A 17500-nucleotide genomic window follows, 5' to 3' on the forward strand; every position below is an offset into this window, starting at 1 on the left:
ACAACCACTAATAAAAACTACTGCTACAACTACTAATAAAAACGACTGCTACAACTACTAATACCACTAATAAAAACTACTGCTACAACCACTAATACCACTAATAAAAACTACTGCTACAACTACTAATAAAAACTACTGCTACAACCACTAATACCACTAATAAAAACTACTGCTACAACCACTAATACCACTAATAAAAACTACTGCTACAACTACTAATAAAAACTACTGCTACAACTACTAATAAAAACTACTGCTACAACCACTAATACCACTAATAAAAACTACTGCTACAACCACTAATACCACTAATAAAAACTACTGCTACAACTACTAATAAAAACTACTGCTACAACTACTAATAAAAACTACTGCTACAACTACTAATAAAAACTACTGCTACAACCACTAATACCACTAATAAAAACTACTGCTACAACTACTAATACTACTAATAAAAACTACTGCTACAACCACTAATAAAAACTACTACTACAACTACTAATAAAAACACTTTTTTGGTTACTACATGATTCCATATATAAATGTATAAAATAATGTATCAATGTATAAACTAGTAAAAAATAAAGAAAAACCCTTGAATGAGTAGTTGTGTCCAAACTGTTGACTGGTACTGTAGGTCTATAGTTATAGCATAACATAGGCCTAGCTATGAGGGACAACAACAGAGTGTTTATAGCATAGCATAACATAGGCCTAGCTATGAGGGACAACAACAGAGAGTGTTTATAGCATAGCATAACATAGGCCTAGCTATGAGGGACAACAACAGAGAGTGTTTATAGCATAGCATAACATAGGCCTAGCTATGAGGGACAACAACAGAGAGTGTTTATAGCATAGTATAACATAGGCCTAGCTATGAGGGACAACAACAGAGAGTGTTTTTAGCATAGTATAACAATAGGCCTAGCTGAGGGACAACAACAGAGAGTGTTTATAGCATAGCATAACATAGGCCTAGCTATGAGGGACAACAACAGAGAGTGTTTATAGCATAGCATAACATAGGCCTAGCTGAGGGACAACAACAGAGAGTGTTTATAGCATAGCATAACATAGGCCTAGCTGAGGGACAACAACAGAGAGTGTTTATAGCATAGCATAACATAACTAGAGGATGTAAAAATGGCTAGTAACTGACCTTCCTTGATAATTTGGACCCAGATGTTCCTACTCTCAGGGCTAGGAGAGAATACGTAGAGAGTACTGGAGTCATGCACCACCTAGTAAAGAGAATTAATAGCTGGCGTCATATTGGCACTAAACTGTAACGCATCATAATGTTGCTGTTAACATGGAAGATTGAGGGAAAAGGAAACGGCTCACTGCTCTTTAATAAGTTTTACGTATCGGCCTCGCGGCCTTCGTCAGAGCTTTACGTATCGGCCTCGCGGCCTTCGTCAGAGCTTTACGTATCGGCCTCGCGGCCTTCGTCAGAGCTTTACGTATCGGCCTCGCGGCCTTCGTCAGAGCTTTACGTATCGGCCTCGCGGCCTTCGTCAGAGCTTTACGTATCGGCCTCGCGGCCTTCGTCAGAGCTTTACGTATCGGCCTCGCGGCCTTCGTCAGAGCTTTACGTATCGGCCTCGCGGCCTTCGTCAGAGCTTTACGTATCGGCCTCGCGGCCTTCGTCAGAGCTTTACGTATCGGCCTCGCGGCCTTCGTCAGAGCTTTACGTATCGGCCTCGCGGCCTTCGTCAGAGCTTTACGTATCGGCCTCGCGGCCTTCGTCAGAGCTTTACGTATCGGCCTCGCGGCCTTCGTCAGAGCTTTACGTATCGGCCTCGCGGCCTTCGTCAGAGCTTTACGTATCGGCCTCGCGGCCTTCGTCAGAGCTTTACGTATCGGCCTCGCGGCCTTCGTCAGAGCTTTACGTATCGGCCTCGCGGCCTTCGTCAGAGCTTTACGTATCGGCCTCGCGGCCTTCGTCAGAGCTTTACGTATCGGCCTCGCGGCCTTCGTCAGAGCTTTACGTATCGGCCTCACAGCCTTCGTCAGAGCTTTACGTATCGGCCTCACAGCCTTCGTCAGAGCTTTTGTGAGTAAAAAATAAATAAAATATTAAAAAAATAAACAGTTTGGTTTTTTTACTCATAAAGCTCTGACGAAGGCCGCGAGGCCGATACGTAAAACTCTGACGAAGGCCGTGAGGCCGATGATCAGTGATACTATCAAGAGCAGTGAGCGGTTTCCTTTTTCATTCATCTTGTTCAACTGTTGCCATGGCACCTGCTAAAAGATTGCTCAGATGTGCGAGTGCCTTTTGAATTTTGAACATGGAAAATTGACAAACTCTCTCTTTATATTTCTCAATATTGATCAATCAACCGATCAATCTCACTTGGAAGGGGTATTTGTTCTGACAGGGTATGACTCCTCCTCCATTCTTCACGATCTCCACACACCTGACTTTCTGCAGGTCGATTGACCCCTTCTTAAACTTCTTCTGTTAACAACGAACAGAGAGACAGAAGGACAGAACACAGTAAGGTATTGGACAACAGAGAGACAGAAGGACAGAACACAGTAATGTTTTGGACAGTGGAGAGACAGAAGCACAGAACACAGTAAGGTGTTGGACAGGAGAGAGACAGAAGCACAGAACACAGTGAGGTATTGGACAACAGAGAGACAGAAGGACAGAACACAGTGAGGTGTTGGACAACAGAGGGACAGAAGGACAGAACACAGGAAGGTGTTGGACAACAGAGAGACAGAAGGACAGAACACAGTAAGGTGTTGGACAGGAGAGAGACAGAAGCACAGAACACAGTAAGGTGTTGGACAACAGAGAGACAGAAGGACAGAACACAGGAAGGTATTGGACAACAGAGAGACAGAAGGACAGAACACAGTAAGGTGTTGGACAGGAGAGAGACAGAAGCACAGAACACAGTGAGGTATTGGACAACAGAGAGACAGAAGGACAGAACACAGTGAGGTGTTGGACAACAGAGGGACAGAAGGACAGAACACAGGAAGGTGTTGGACAACAGAGAGACAGAAGGACAGAACACAGTAAGGTGTTGGACAGGAGAGAGACAGAAGGACAGAACACAGGAAGGTGTTGGACAACAGAGAGACAGAAGGACAGAACACAGGAAGGTATTGGACAACAGAGAGACAGAAGGACAGAACACAGGAAGGTGTTGGACAGGAGAGAGACAGAAGGACAGAACACAGGAAGGTGTTGGACAACAGAGAGACAGAAGGACAGAACACAGGAAGGTGTTGGACAACAGAGAGACAGAAGGACAGAACACAGGAAGGTGTTGGACAACAGAGAGACAGAAGGACAGAACACAGTGAGGTGTTGGACAACAGAGAGACAGAAGGACAGAACACAGTGATGTGTTGGACAACAGAGAGACAGAAGGACAGAACACAGGAAGGTGTTGGACAGGAGAGAGACAGAAGGACAGAACACAGTAAGGTGTTGGACAGGAGAGAGACAGAAGGACAGAACACAGTGAGGTGTTGGACAACAGAGAGACAGAAAGACAGAACACAGTAAGGTAATGGACAGCAGAGAGACAGAAGGACAGAACACAGTAAGGTGTTGGACAACAGAGAGACAGAAGGACAGAACACAGGAAGGTGTTGGACAGGAGAGAGACAGAAGGACAGAACACAGTGAGGTGTTGGACAGGAGAGAGACAGAAGGACAGAACACAGTAAGGTATTGGACAGGAGAGAGACAGAAGGACAGAACACAGTGAGGTGTTGGACAACAGAGAGACAGAAGGACAGAACACAGGAAGGTGTTGGACAGGAGAGAGACAGAAGGACAGAACACAGTAAGGTGTTGGACAGGAGAGAGACAGAAGGACAGAACACAGTGAGGTGTTGGACAACAGAGAGACAGAAAGACAGAACACAGTAAGGTAATGGACAGCAGAGAGACAGAAGGACAGAACACAGTAAGGTGTTGGACAACAGAGAGACAGAAGGACAGAACACAGGAAGGTGTTGGACAGGAGAGAGACAGAAGGACAGAACGCAGTGAGGTGTTGGACAGGAGAGAGACAGAAGGACAGAACACAGTAAGGTATTGGACAGGAGAGAGACAGAAGGACAGAACACAGTAAGGTATTGGACAACAGAGAGACAGAAGGACAGAACACAGTAAGGTAATGGACAGGAGAGAGACAGAAGGACAGAACACAGTGAGGTGTTGGACAGGAGAGAGACAGAAGGACAGAACACAGGAAGGTGTTGGACAGGAGAGAGACAGAAGGACAGAACACAGTGAGGTTTTGGACAACAGAGAGACAGAAGGACAGAACACAGTGAAGTGTTGGACAACAGAGAGACAGAAGGACAGAACACAGTAAGGTGTTGGACAACAGAGAGACAGAAGGACAGAACACAGTAAGGTGTTGGACAACAGAGGGACAGAACACAGGAAGGTGTTGGACAACAGAGAGACAGAAGGACAGAACACAGTGAGGTGTTGGACAACAGAGAGACAGAAGGACAGAACACAGTAAGGTAATGGACAGGAGAGAGACAGAAGGACAGAACACAGTGAGGTGTTGGACAGGAGAGAGACAGAAGGACAGAACACAGGAAGGTGTTGGACAACAGAGAGACAGAAGGACAGAACACAGTAAGGTAATGGACAGGAGAGAGACAGAAGGACAGAACACAGTGAGGTGTTGGACAGGAGAGAGACAGAAGGACAGAACACAGGAAGGTGTTGGACAGGAGAGAGACAGAAGGACAGAACACAGTGAGGTTTTGGACAACAGAGAGACAGAAGGACAGAACACAGTGAAGTGTTGGACAACAGAGAGACAGAAGGACAGAACACAGTAAGGTGTTGGACAACAGAGAGACAGAAGGACAGAACACAGTAAGGTGTTGGACAACAGAGGGACAGAACACAGGAAGGTGTTGGACAACAGAGAGACAGAAGGACAGAACACAGTGAGGTGTTGGACAACAGAGAGACAGAAGGACAGAACACAGTAAGGTATTGGACAGGAGAGAGACAGAAGGACAGAACACAGGAAGGTGTTGGACAACAGAGAGACAGAAGGACAGAACACAGGAAGCTATTGGACAGGAGAGAGACAGAAGGACAGAACACAGGAAGGTATTGGACAGGAGAGAGACAGAAGGACAGAACACAGGAAGGTATTGGACAGGAGAGAGACAGAAGGACAGAACACAGTGAGGTATTGGACAGGAGAGAGACAGAAGGACAGAACACAGGAAGGTATTGGACAACAGAGAGACAGAAGGACAGAACACAGTAAGGTGTTGGACAACAGAGAGACAGAAGGACAGAACACAGGAAGGTGTTGGACAGGAGAGAGACAGAAGGACAGAACACAGTAAGGTGTTGGACAACAGAGAGACAGAAGGACAGAACACAGGAAGGTGTTGGACAGGAGAGAGACAGAAGGACAGAACACAGTGAGGTATTGGACAACAGAGAGACAGAAGGACAGAACACAGGAAGGTATTGGACAACAGAGAGACAGAAGGACAGAACACAGTAAGGTGTTGGACAGGAGAGAGACAGAAGGACAGAACACAGTGAGGTATTGGACAGGAGAGAGACAGAAGGACAGAACACAGTAAGGTGTTGGACAACAGAGAGACAGAAGGACAGAACACAGGAAGGTGTTGGACAACAGAGAGACAGAAGGACAGAACACAGGAAGGTGTTGGACAACAGAGAGACAGAAGGACAGAACACAGTGAGGTGTTGGACAACAGAGAGACAGAAGGACAGAACACAGTGAGGTGTTGGACAACAGAGAGACAGAAGGACAGAACACAGGAAGGTATTGGACAACAGAGAGACAGAAGGACAGAACACAGTAAGGTGTTGGACAGGAGAGAGACAGAAGGACAGAACACAGGAAGGTGTTGGACAACAGAGAGACAGAAGGACAGAACACAGGAAGGTATTGGACAACAGAGAGACAGAAGGACAGAACACAGGAAGGTGTTGGACAGGATAGAGACAGAAGGACAGAACACAGGAAGGTGTTGGACAACAGAGAGACAGAAGGACAGAACACAGGAAGGTGTTGGACAACAGAGAGACAGAAGGACAGAACATAGGAAGGTGTTGGACAACAGAGAGACAGAAGGACAGAACACAGTGAGGTGTTGGACAACAGAGAGACAGAAGGACAGAACACAGTGAGGTGTTGGACAACAGAGAGACAGAAGGACAGAACACAGGAAGGTGTTGGACAGGAGAGAGACAGAAGGACAGAACACAGTAAGGTGTTGGACAGGAGAGAGACAGAAGGACAGAACACAGTGAGGTGTTGGACAACAGAGAGACAGAAAGACAGAACACAGTAAGGTAATGGACAGGAGAGAGACAGAAGGACAGAACACAGTAAGGTTTTGTACAACAGAGAGACAGAAGGACAGAACACAGGAAGGTGTTGGACAGGAGAGAGAGAGAAGGACAGAACACAGTGAGGTGTTGGACAGGAGAGAGACAGAAGGACAGAACACAGTAAGGTATTGGACAGGAGAGAGACAGAAGGACAGAACACAGTAAGGTATTGGACAACAGAGAGACAGAAGGACAGAACACAGTAAGGTAATGGACAGGAGAGAGACAGAAGGACAGAACACAGTGAGGTGTTGGACAGGAGAGAGACAGAAGGACAGAACACAGGAAGGTGTTGGACAGGAGAGAGACAGAAGGACAGAACACAGTGAGGTTTTGGACAACAGAGAGACAGAAGGACAGAACACAGTGAGGTGTTGGACAACAGAGAGACAGAAGGACAGAACACAGTAAGGTGTTGGACAACAGAGAGACAGAAGGACAGAACACAGTAAGGTGTTGGACAACAGAGGGACAGAAGGACAGAACACAGGAAGGTGTTGGACAACAGAGAGACAGAAGGACAGAACACAGTGAGGTGTTGGACAACAGCGAGACAGAAGGACAGAACACAGTAAGGTATTGGACAGGAGAGAGACAGAAGGACAGAACACAGGAAGGTGTTGGACAACAGAGAGACAGAAGGACAGAACACAGGAAGCTATTGGACAGGAGAGAGACAGAAGGACAGAACACAGGAAGGTATTGGACAGGAGAGAGACAGAAAGACAGAACACAGTAAGGTGTTGGACAACAGAGAGACAGAAAGACAGAACACAGTAAGGTAATGGACAGGAGAGAGACAGAAGGACAGAACACAGTAAGGTGTTGGACAACAGAGAGACAGAAGGACAGAACACAGGAAGGTGTTGGACAACAGAGAGACAGAAGGACAGAACACAGGAAGGTATTGGACAACAGAGAGACAGAAGGACAGAACACAGGAAGGTGTTGGACAGGATAGAGACAGAAGGACAGAACACAGGAAGGTGTTGGACAACAGAGAGACAGAAGGACAGAACACAGTGAGGTGTTGGACAACAGAGAGACAGAAGGACAGAACACAGGAAGGTGTTGGACAACAGAGAGACAGAAGGACAGAACACAGGAAGATATTGGACAGGAGAGAGACAGAAGGACAGAACACAGGAAGGTATTGGACAGGAGAGAGACAGAAGGACAGAACACAGGAAGGTATTGGACAGGAGAGAGACAGAAGGACAGAACACAGTGAGGTATTGGACAGGAGAGAGACAGAAGGACAGAACACAGGAAGGTATTGGACAACAGAGAGACAGAAGGACAGAACACAGTAAGGTATTGGACAACAGAGAGACAGAAGGACAGAACACAGTAAGGTGTTGGACAGGAGAGAGACAGAAGGACAGAACACAGTAAGGTGTTGGACAACAGAGAGACAGAAGGACAGAACACAGTAAGGTGTTGGACAACAGAGAGACAGAAGGACAGAACACAGGAAGGTGTTGGACAGGAGAGAGACAGAAGGACAGAACACAGTAAGGTGTTGGACAACAGAGAGACAGAAGGACAGAACACAGGAAGGTGTTGGACAGGAGAGAGACAGAAGGACAGAACACAGTGAGGTATTGGACAACAGAGAGACAGAAGGACAGAACACAGGAAGGTATTGGACAACATAGAGACAGAAGGACAGAACACAGTAAGGTGTTGGACAGGAGAGAGACAGAAGGACAGAACACAGTGAGGTATTGGACAGGAGAGAGACAGAAGGACAGAACACAGTAAGGTGTTGGACAACAGAGAGACAGAAGGACAGAACACAGGAAGGTGTTGGACAACAGAGAGACAGAAGGACAGAACACAGGAAGGTGTTGGACAACAGAGAGACAGAAGGACAGAACACAGTGAGGTGTTGGACAACAGAGAGACAGAAGGACAGAACACAGTGAGGTGTTGGACAACAGAGAGACAGAAGGACAGAACACAGGAAGGTATTGGACAACAGAGAGACAGAAGGACAGAACACAGTAAGGTGTTGGACAGGAGAGAGACATCAGAGTTTGTTTATAGCCTCAGCTGTCAATATTCACACTAGTACTGTTAGTTGGACTAAGTACATGGTAGAGCTACTAGATTGACTAACAGTACATGGTAGAGTTACTAGACTTACTATACATAAAGGATATAGGACCAGTCTGATAGGAGACATAAAGTATATAGGACCAGTCTGATAGGAGACATAAAGTATATAGGACCAGTCTGATAGGAGAGATAAAGGACATAGGACCAGTCTGATAGGAGACATAAAGTATATAGGACCAGTCTGATAGGAGATATAAAGGACATAGGAGCAGTCTGATAGAGAGATAAAGGACATAAGACCAGTCTGATAGGAGAGATAAAGGATATAGGACCAGTCTGATAGGAGACATAAAGGACATAAGACCAGTCTGATAGAGAGATAAAGGACATAAGACCAGTCTGATAGAGAGATAAAGGACATAAGACCAGTCTGATAGGAGAGATAAAGCACATAGGAGCATTCTGATTAAAGGACATAGAACCAGTCTGATAGAGGGATAAAGGACATAAGACCAGTCTGATAGGAGAGATAAAGGACATAGGACCAGTTTGATAGGAGAGATAAAGGACATAGGACCAGTCTGATAGAGGGATAAAGGACATAAGACCAGTCTGATAGGAGAGATAAAGGACATAGGACCAGTTTGATAGGAGAGATAAAGAATACAGGACCAGTCTGATAGGAGAGATAAAGGACATATGAGCAGTCTGATTAAAGGACATAGGACCAGTCTGATAGGAGAGATAAAGTACATATGAGCAGTCTGATGGGAGAGATAAAGGACATAGGACCAGTCTGATAGGAGAGATAAAGGACATATGAGCAGTCTGATTAAAGGATATAGGACCAGTCTGATTACAAAGATAAAGGACATAGGACCAGTCTGATAGAGAGATAAAGGACATAGGACCAGTCTGATTAGAGAGATAAAGGATAGAAGACCAGTCTGATGAGAGATAAAGGATATAGGACCAGTCTGATAGGAGAGATAAAGGATATAGGACCAGTCTGATAGGAGATATAAAGGATATAGGACCAGTCTGATAGGAGAGATAAAGGACATAGGACCAGTCTGATAGGAGAGATAAAGGACATAGGACCAGTCTGATAGAGAGATAAAGGACATAGGAGCAGTCTGATAGGAGAGATAAAGGATATAGGACCAGTCTGATAGAGAGATAAAGGATATAGAACCAGTCTGAAAGGAGAGATACAGGATATAGGACCAGTCTGATAGGAGAGATAAAGGACATTGGACCAGTCTGATTAAAGGATATAGGACCAGTCTGATAGAGAGATAAAGGATACGACCAGTCAGATAGGAGAGATAAATGATACAGGACCAGTCTGATAGGAGAGATAAATGATACAGGACCAGTCTGATAGGAGAGATAAAGGATATAGGACCAGTCTGATAGGAGAGATAAAGGATATTGGACCAGTCTGATAGGAGAGATAAAGGATATTGGACCAGTCTGATAGAGAGATAAAGGATATAGGACCAGTCTGATAGAGAGATAAAGGATATAGGACCAGTCTGATAGAGAGATAAAGGATATAGGACCAGTCTGATAGAGAGATAAAGGACACTGGACCAGTCTGATTAAAGGATATAGGACCAGTCTGATAGGAGAGATAAAGGATACAGGACCAGTCCGATAGGAGAGATAAAGGATATAGGACCAATCTGATAGAGAGATAAAGGACATTGGACCAGTCTGATTAAAGGACATAGGACCAGTCTGATAGGAGAGATAAAGGACATAGGACCAGTCTGATAGGAGAGATAAAGGATATAGGACCAGTCTGATAGGAGAGATAAAGGACATAGGACCAGTCTGATAGAGAGATAAAGGACATAGGACCAGTCCGATAGGAGAGATAAAGGATATAGGACCAATCTGATAGAGAGATAAAGGACATTGGACCAGTCTGATTAAAGGATATAGGACCAGGCTGATAGAGAGATAAAGGATAGGACCAGTCTGATAGGAGAGATAAATGATACAGGACCAGTCTGATAGGAGAGATAAAGGATATAGGACCAGTCTGAGAGAGAGATAAAGGATAGGACCAGTCTGATAGGAGAGATAAATGATACAGGACCAGTCTGATAGGAGAGATAAAGGATATAGGACCAGTCTGATAGGAGAGATAAAGGACATAGAACCAGTCTGATAGAGAGATAAAGGATATAGGACCAGTCTGAGAGAGAGATAAAGGATAGGACCAGTCTGATAGGAGAGATAAATGATACAGGACCAGTCTGATAGGAGAGATAAAGGATATAGGACCAGTCTGATAGGAGAGATAAAGGACATAGAACCAGTCTGATAGAGAGATAAAGGACATAGGACCAGTCTGATAGAGAGATAAAGGATATAGGACCAGTCTGGTAGGAGAGATAAAGGATATTGGAGCATACACCATGCCTCCATCGTACAGGGAATGGTGTCTGCCAGTCTCACCTCGGCTCTGAACTCATAGTATGTGAGCTTGGTCTTAGTGAGAACAAACACTCTCTCCTTGTAGTTCAGCGGCGATGTTATCCTCTTCTGCTGAGACCGCTTCATCAGGGTCTCCTCCAATAGCCGGTCAGCACTCATCTCGGCCCCGCCCACTCCCTCCACCCTGCCATCTAATACTGACTGGACCCACCCGGACTGGAGGGGGGGAAGGAGAGGAGGAGAGGAGGAAAGGAAAGGAGAGAATAGAATACAAGTATGTTATGAAGATGTCTCCAGTATATGAAGGAGTGTTATCTGACTGAAAACAACCCCAGGCCCTTTGCCCTTTGCCCTTTGGTAGGCTGTGATATCAGCTAAGAAGTCATCCGATATCGTGGTGCAAATCAGCAGAAGATCTCTCTTTTACAAGATAAATAAATCCTTTAATATCATATACAGTACTGGTCAAAAGGTTGGACACACCTACTCATTCAAGGGTTTTTCCACAATTTTTACTATTTTCAAACCAGATGGGATGGCATATCGCTGCAGAATGCTGTGGTAGTCATGCTGGTTAAGTGTGTCTTGAATTCTAAATAAAATCACAGACAGTGTCACCAGCAAAGCACCCCCACACCATCACACCTCCTCCTCCATGCTTCACGGTGGGAACCACACATGCAGAGATCATCCGTTCACCTACTCTGCATCTCACAAAGACACGGAGGTTGGAACCAAAAATATCACATTTTGACTAATCAGACCAAAGAACAGATTTTCACAGGTCTAATGTCCATTGCTCGTGTTTCTTGGCCCAGGCAAGTCTCTTCTTATTATTTGTGTCCTTTAGTAGTGGTTTCTTTGCAGCTATTCAACCATGATGGCCTGATTCACACAGTCTCCTCTGAACAGTTGATGTTGAGATGTGTCTGTTACTTGAACTCTGTGAAGCATTTATTTGGTCTGCAATTTCTGAGGCTGGTAACTCTAATGAACGTATCCTGCAGCAGAGGTAACTCTGGGTCTTGCTTCCTGTGGCGCCTCATGAGAGCCAGTTTCATCGTACCGCTTGATGGTTTTTGCAACTGCACTTGAAGAAACTTTCAAAGTTCGTGACATTTTCCGCATTGACTGACCTTCATATCTTAAAGCAATGATGGACTGTCGTTTCTCTTTGCTTATTTGAGCTGATCTTGCCATAATATGGACTTGGTCTTTTACCAAATAGGGCTATCTTCTACATACCAACTCTACCTTGTCACAATGCAACTGATTGGCTCAAATGCATTTAGAAGGAAATAAATTCCACAAATTAACTTTTAAGAAGGCACACCTGTTAATTGAAATGCATTCCAGGTGACTACCTCGTGAAGCTGGTTGAGAGAATGCCAAGAGTGTGCAAAGCTGTCATCAAGGCAAAAAGGGTGGCTACTTTGAAGAATCTAAAATCTATTTGAATTTGTTTAACACTTTTTGTGTTACTACATGCTTCTGTCTTCACTATTATTCTACAATGTTTAAAATAGTTTTAAAAAATAAAGAAAAACCCTTGAATGAGTAGATGTGTCCTAACTTTCGACTGGTACTGTGTATATCTATCCATCTATCTATCTATCTATCTATCTATCTATCTATCTATCTATCTATCTATCTATCTATCTATCTATCTATCTATCTATCTATCTATCTATCTATCTATCTATCTATCTATCTATCTATCTATCTATCTATCTATCTATCTATCTATCTATCTATCTATCTATCTATCTATCTATCTATCTATCTATCTATCTATCTATCTATCTATCTATCTATCTATCTATCTATCTATCCATCCATCCATCCATCCATCCATCCATCCATCCATCCATCCATCCATCCATCCATCCATCCATCCATCCATCCATCCATCCATCCATCCATCCATCCATCCATCCATCCATCCATCTATCTATCTATCTATCTATCTATCTATCTATCTATCTATCTATCTATCTATCTATCTATCTATCTATCTATCTATCTATCTATCTATCTATCTATCCATCTATCCATCTATCCATCTATTTATCTATTTGCCCAAACATATATGGGGGATTGGAAATTATGCAGACAATTACATTGATGGAATCTACAAACTATCTGCATTATCAAAGCTGATCTACCCCCAGTAGAGGGTTAGGGTTAGTCACCCCCCCCCCCCAAAAAAATAAAAATAAACACACACACACACACACACACCAATATAATAGAATTACAGGGGGCAGTTTGGAGAACAAAACGCATTGCGTCCGAATCGTCCTCTGGAGTAACGGACATTCTGAGGTAATACGTACATAAGCAACGTTCTCTAGTAATACTAGTACCTTAATAATAACTCCTGCAGAATTCAGAATTTCTTACAGTAAAATGATACACCAAATGTATGCAAAATGTGGACTTGGGAACAGGAGAGGAGAAATAGGATTTCTTTCTTTCTGCATCTTGGAGAGAATGAGAATGATCAGTTAGATACGATCTGTAGAGGTGCTATCTTCATCATAAAATCATCATAAAAGTTGATAGTATTTCAACCAGTTCGATTCCCGAACTGAAATCTTTTTTGAGAAAACACATTAAAAGCTGTGAAAACGACCTCCTTTTCCTTCCAACCGGTCAAACTGATGTCACTTGGGCATGTTTGATCGGAACACCTTTCCAGTTGTCTTTTTTGTTGTTTTCTCCCCGGTCCCTAAACGTCTTTGCTCAGTGACAGATGACAGAAGAAATAAACTTCACCGATGTCAACTAGACTGAAGCGTTCATTCCATCTAATCTATGCCATCATTCTGTTGAGCAAGAGTTCATTTAGTCTTCTAGGGCAACATATAAACAGAAGGGAAGCTGCATGTATCTAACTATAGACAAGTTGACTAACAAATAGACTAACAAAGTGTCAGAAATTATAAGGCAGAAACATATCTACATCAGGTAAAACTAAATCCTACACCCCCTGTTAAAAAATCGTTATGGAGTCTTTAATTGTAGCCTACAGCGCAATATCCTATTTGCGGTTTAGGGTTGGGTGCGGGCCACTTTATCACATAGTCGGGCGGGTGAGTTATTAGCAAGTGCGGGTGAACAAACGGTCCCTTTCACTGGTAATTCATGAACCACACCTGCCCACCTGTTTCTACGAAACACGCGCACATTTGCATAAAATGCCATTAGTTGTATCCTACATTTCCAATATCATAAAGGAAAAAGGTTCCTTACCTTTTCGGCCCGAGAGTGAATATATGAGCTCGCTATTCTTCTGATTTACTGACTGTCACATTGTCGCCAGCAGAACCAGGAAGTGACTGACTGACAGACAGAGCTGCCGCTGCTTGGATGAGGTGCAATACTAAGGAAGTAACCTATAGTAGTGAGGACTAAATATATATATACACTGCTCAAAAAAATAAATGAACACTAAAATAACACATCCTAGATCTGAATGAATGAAATATTCTTATTAAATACTTTTTTCTTTACATAGTTGAATGTGCTGACAACAAAATCACACAAAAATTATCAATGGATATCAAATTTATCAACCCATGGAGGTCTGGATTTGGAGTCACACTCAAAATTAAAGTGGAAAACCACACTACAGGCTGATCCAACTTTGATGTAATGTCCTTAAAACAAGTCAAAATGAGGCTCAGTAGTGTGTGTGGCCTCCACGTGCCTGTATGACTTCCTTACAACGCCTGGGCATGCTCCTGATGAGGTGGCGGATGGTCTCCTGAGGGATCTCCTCCCAGACCTGGACTAAAGCATCCACCAACTCCTGGACAGTCTGTGGTGCAACGTGGCGTTGGTGGATGGAGCGAGACATGATGTCCCAGATGTGCTCAATTGGATTCAGGTCTGGGGAGCGGGCGGGCCAGTCCATAGCATCAATGCCTTCCTCTTGCAGGAACTGCTGACACACTCCAGCCACATGAGGTCTAGCATTGTCTTGCATTAGGAGGAACCCAGGGCCAACCGCACCAGCATATGGTCTCACAAGGGGTCTGAGGATCTCATCTCGGTACCTAATGGCAGTCAGGCTACCTCTGGCGAGCACATGGAGGGCTGTGCGGACCCCCAAAGAAATGCCACCCCACACCATGACTGACCCACCGCCAAACCGGTCATGCTGGAGGATGTTGCAGGCAGCAGAACGTTCTCCACAGCGTCTCCAGACTCTGTCACGTCTGTCACATGTGCGTGTGAACCTGCTTTCATCTGTGAAGAGCACAGGGCGCCAGTGGCGAATTTGCCAATCTTGGTGTTCTCTGGCAAATGCCAAACGTCCTGCACGGTGTTGGGCTGTAAGCACAACCCCCACCTGTGGACGTCGGGCCCTCATACCACCCTCATGGAGTCTGTTTCTGACCGTTTGAGCAGACACATGCACATGTGTGGCCTGCTGGAGGTCATTTTGCAGGGCTCTGGCAGTGCTCCTCCTTGCACAAAGGCAGAGGTAGCGGTCCTGCTGCTGGGTTGTTGCCCTCCTACGGCCTCCTCCACGTCAACTGATGTACTAGCCTGTCTCCTGGTAGCGCCTCCATGCTCTGGACACTACGCTGACAGACACAGCAAACCTTCTTGCCACAGCTCGCATTGATGTGCCATCCTGGATGAGCTGCACTACCTGAGCCACTTGTGTGGGTTGTAGACTCCGTCTCATGCTACCACTAGAGTGAAAGCACCGCCAGCATTCAAAAGTGACCAAAACATCAGCCAGGAAGCATAGGAACTGAGAAGTGGTCTGTGGTCACCACCTGCAGAACCACTCCTTTATTGGGGGTGTCTTGCTAATTGCCTATAATTTCCACCTGTTGTCTATTCCATTTGTACAACAGCATGTGAAATTTATTGTCAATCAGTGTTACTTCCTAAGTGGACAGTTTGATTTCACAGAAGTGTGATTGACTTGGAGTTACATTGTGTTATTTAAGTGTTCCCTTTATTTTTTTGAGCAGTGTATATACACTACATGACCAAAAGTATGTGGACACCTGCTATGGAACGTCTCATTCCAAAATCATGGGCATAAAATATGGAGTTGGTCCCTCCCTTTGCTGCTATAACAGCCTCCACTCTTCTGGGAAGGCTTTCCACTAGATGTTGGTACATTGCTGCTATAACAGCCTCCACTCTTCTGGGAAGGCTTTCCACTATATGTTGGAACATTGCTGCTATAACAGCCTCTACTCTTCTGGGAAGGCTTTCCACTAGATGTTGGAGCATTGCTGCTATAACAGCCTCCACTCTTCTGGGAAGGCTTTCCACTAGATGTTGGAACATTGCTGCAGGGACTTGCTTCCATTCAGCCACAAGAGTATTAGTGAGGTCAGGCGCTGATGTTGGGCGATTAGGCCTGGCTCTCAGTCGGCGTTCCAATTCATCCTAAAGGTAATCGATAGGGTTGAGGACAGTACGCTGTGCAGGCCAGTCAAATTCTTCCACACCAATTTTGACATTTCTGTATGGACCTCGCTTTTTGAATGGGGACATTGTCATGCTGAAACAGGAAAGGGCCTTCCCCAAACTGTTGCCACAAAGTTGGAAGACCAGAATCGTCATTTTATGCTGTACCGTTAAAATTTCCCTTCACTGGAACTAAGGCGCCCGAACCATTATTCCTCCTCCACCAAACTTTACAGTTGGTGCTATGCATTGGGGCAGGTTGAGATCTCCATGGATCAGATGGCCATCCTGGCATCCGCCAAACCCAGGTTCGTCCGTCGGTCTGCCAGATGGTGAATTGTGATTCATCCCTCCAGACAATGCATTTCCACTGCTCCAGAGTCCAATGGCGGCGACCTTTACACCACTCCAGCCGACGCTTGGCATTGCGCATGGTGATCTTAGGCTTGTGTGCGGCTGCTCGGCCATGGAAACCGATTTCATGAAGCACCCAACGAACAGTTATTGTGCTGACGTTGCTTCCAGAGGCAGTTAGGAACTCGGTAGTGAGTGTTGCAACTGAGGAGAGAGGATTTTTACGCGCTTTTCAGCACTCGACGGTCCCGTTCTGTGAACTTGTGTGGCCTACCACTTCGCAGCTGAGCCGTTGTTGCTCCTAGACATTTCCACTTCACAATAACAGCACTTACAGTTGACCGGGGAAGCTCTAGCAGGGCAGAAATTTGATGAACTGACTTGTTGGAAACGTGGCATCCTATGACGGTGCCACGTTGAAAGTCACTGTGCTCTTCAGTAAGGCCATTTTACTGCCAATGTTTAGTGAATCCACTAATTTGAAGGGGTGTCCACATACTTTTGCATATATATGGTATACACTAACATACAAAAGTTTGGGGTCACTTAGAAATTCCTTGTTTTTGAAAGAAAAGCAAATTTTTTGTCCATCAAAATAACACCACATTGATCAGAAATACAGTGTAGACATTGTTAATGTTGTAAATTACTACTGTAGCTGGAAACGGCTGATTTTTAATGGAATATCTACATAGACGTACAGAGGCCCATTATCAGCAACCATCACTCCTGTGTTCCAATGGCATGTTGTGTTAACTAATCCAAGTTTATAATTTTAAAAGGCTAATTGATCATTAGAAA

At 44.7% G+C, this 17500-nt stretch overlaps 1 protein-coding gene across 1 annotated transcript; it reads right to left on the reverse strand.

Moving 5' to 3' along the window:
- Positions 1-1168: 1168 nt before the first annotated feature.
- Positions 1169-11062, reverse strand: LOC120039492 (tyrosine-protein kinase Tec-like; the record flags this gene model as incomplete). Its single annotated transcript, XM_038984904.1, has 3 exons — positions 10925-11062; positions 2369-2473; positions 1169-1250 (listed from the first exon to the last, which is right to left on the reverse strand). Coding segments are annotated over exons 1-3 (325 nt in total), but the record flags the coding sequence as incomplete, so codon positions are not given.
- Between the last annotated feature and the right edge of the window lie 6438 nt (positions 11063-17500).

This window comes from Salvelinus namaycush, unplaced genomic scaffold (genome assembly GCF_016432855.1).
Source record: "Salvelinus namaycush isolate Seneca unplaced genomic scaffold, SaNama_1.0 Scaffold2752, whole genome shotgun sequence".
Classification (NCBI taxonomy): Eukaryota; Metazoa; Chordata; class Actinopteri; order Salmoniformes; family Salmonidae; genus Salvelinus; species Salvelinus namaycush.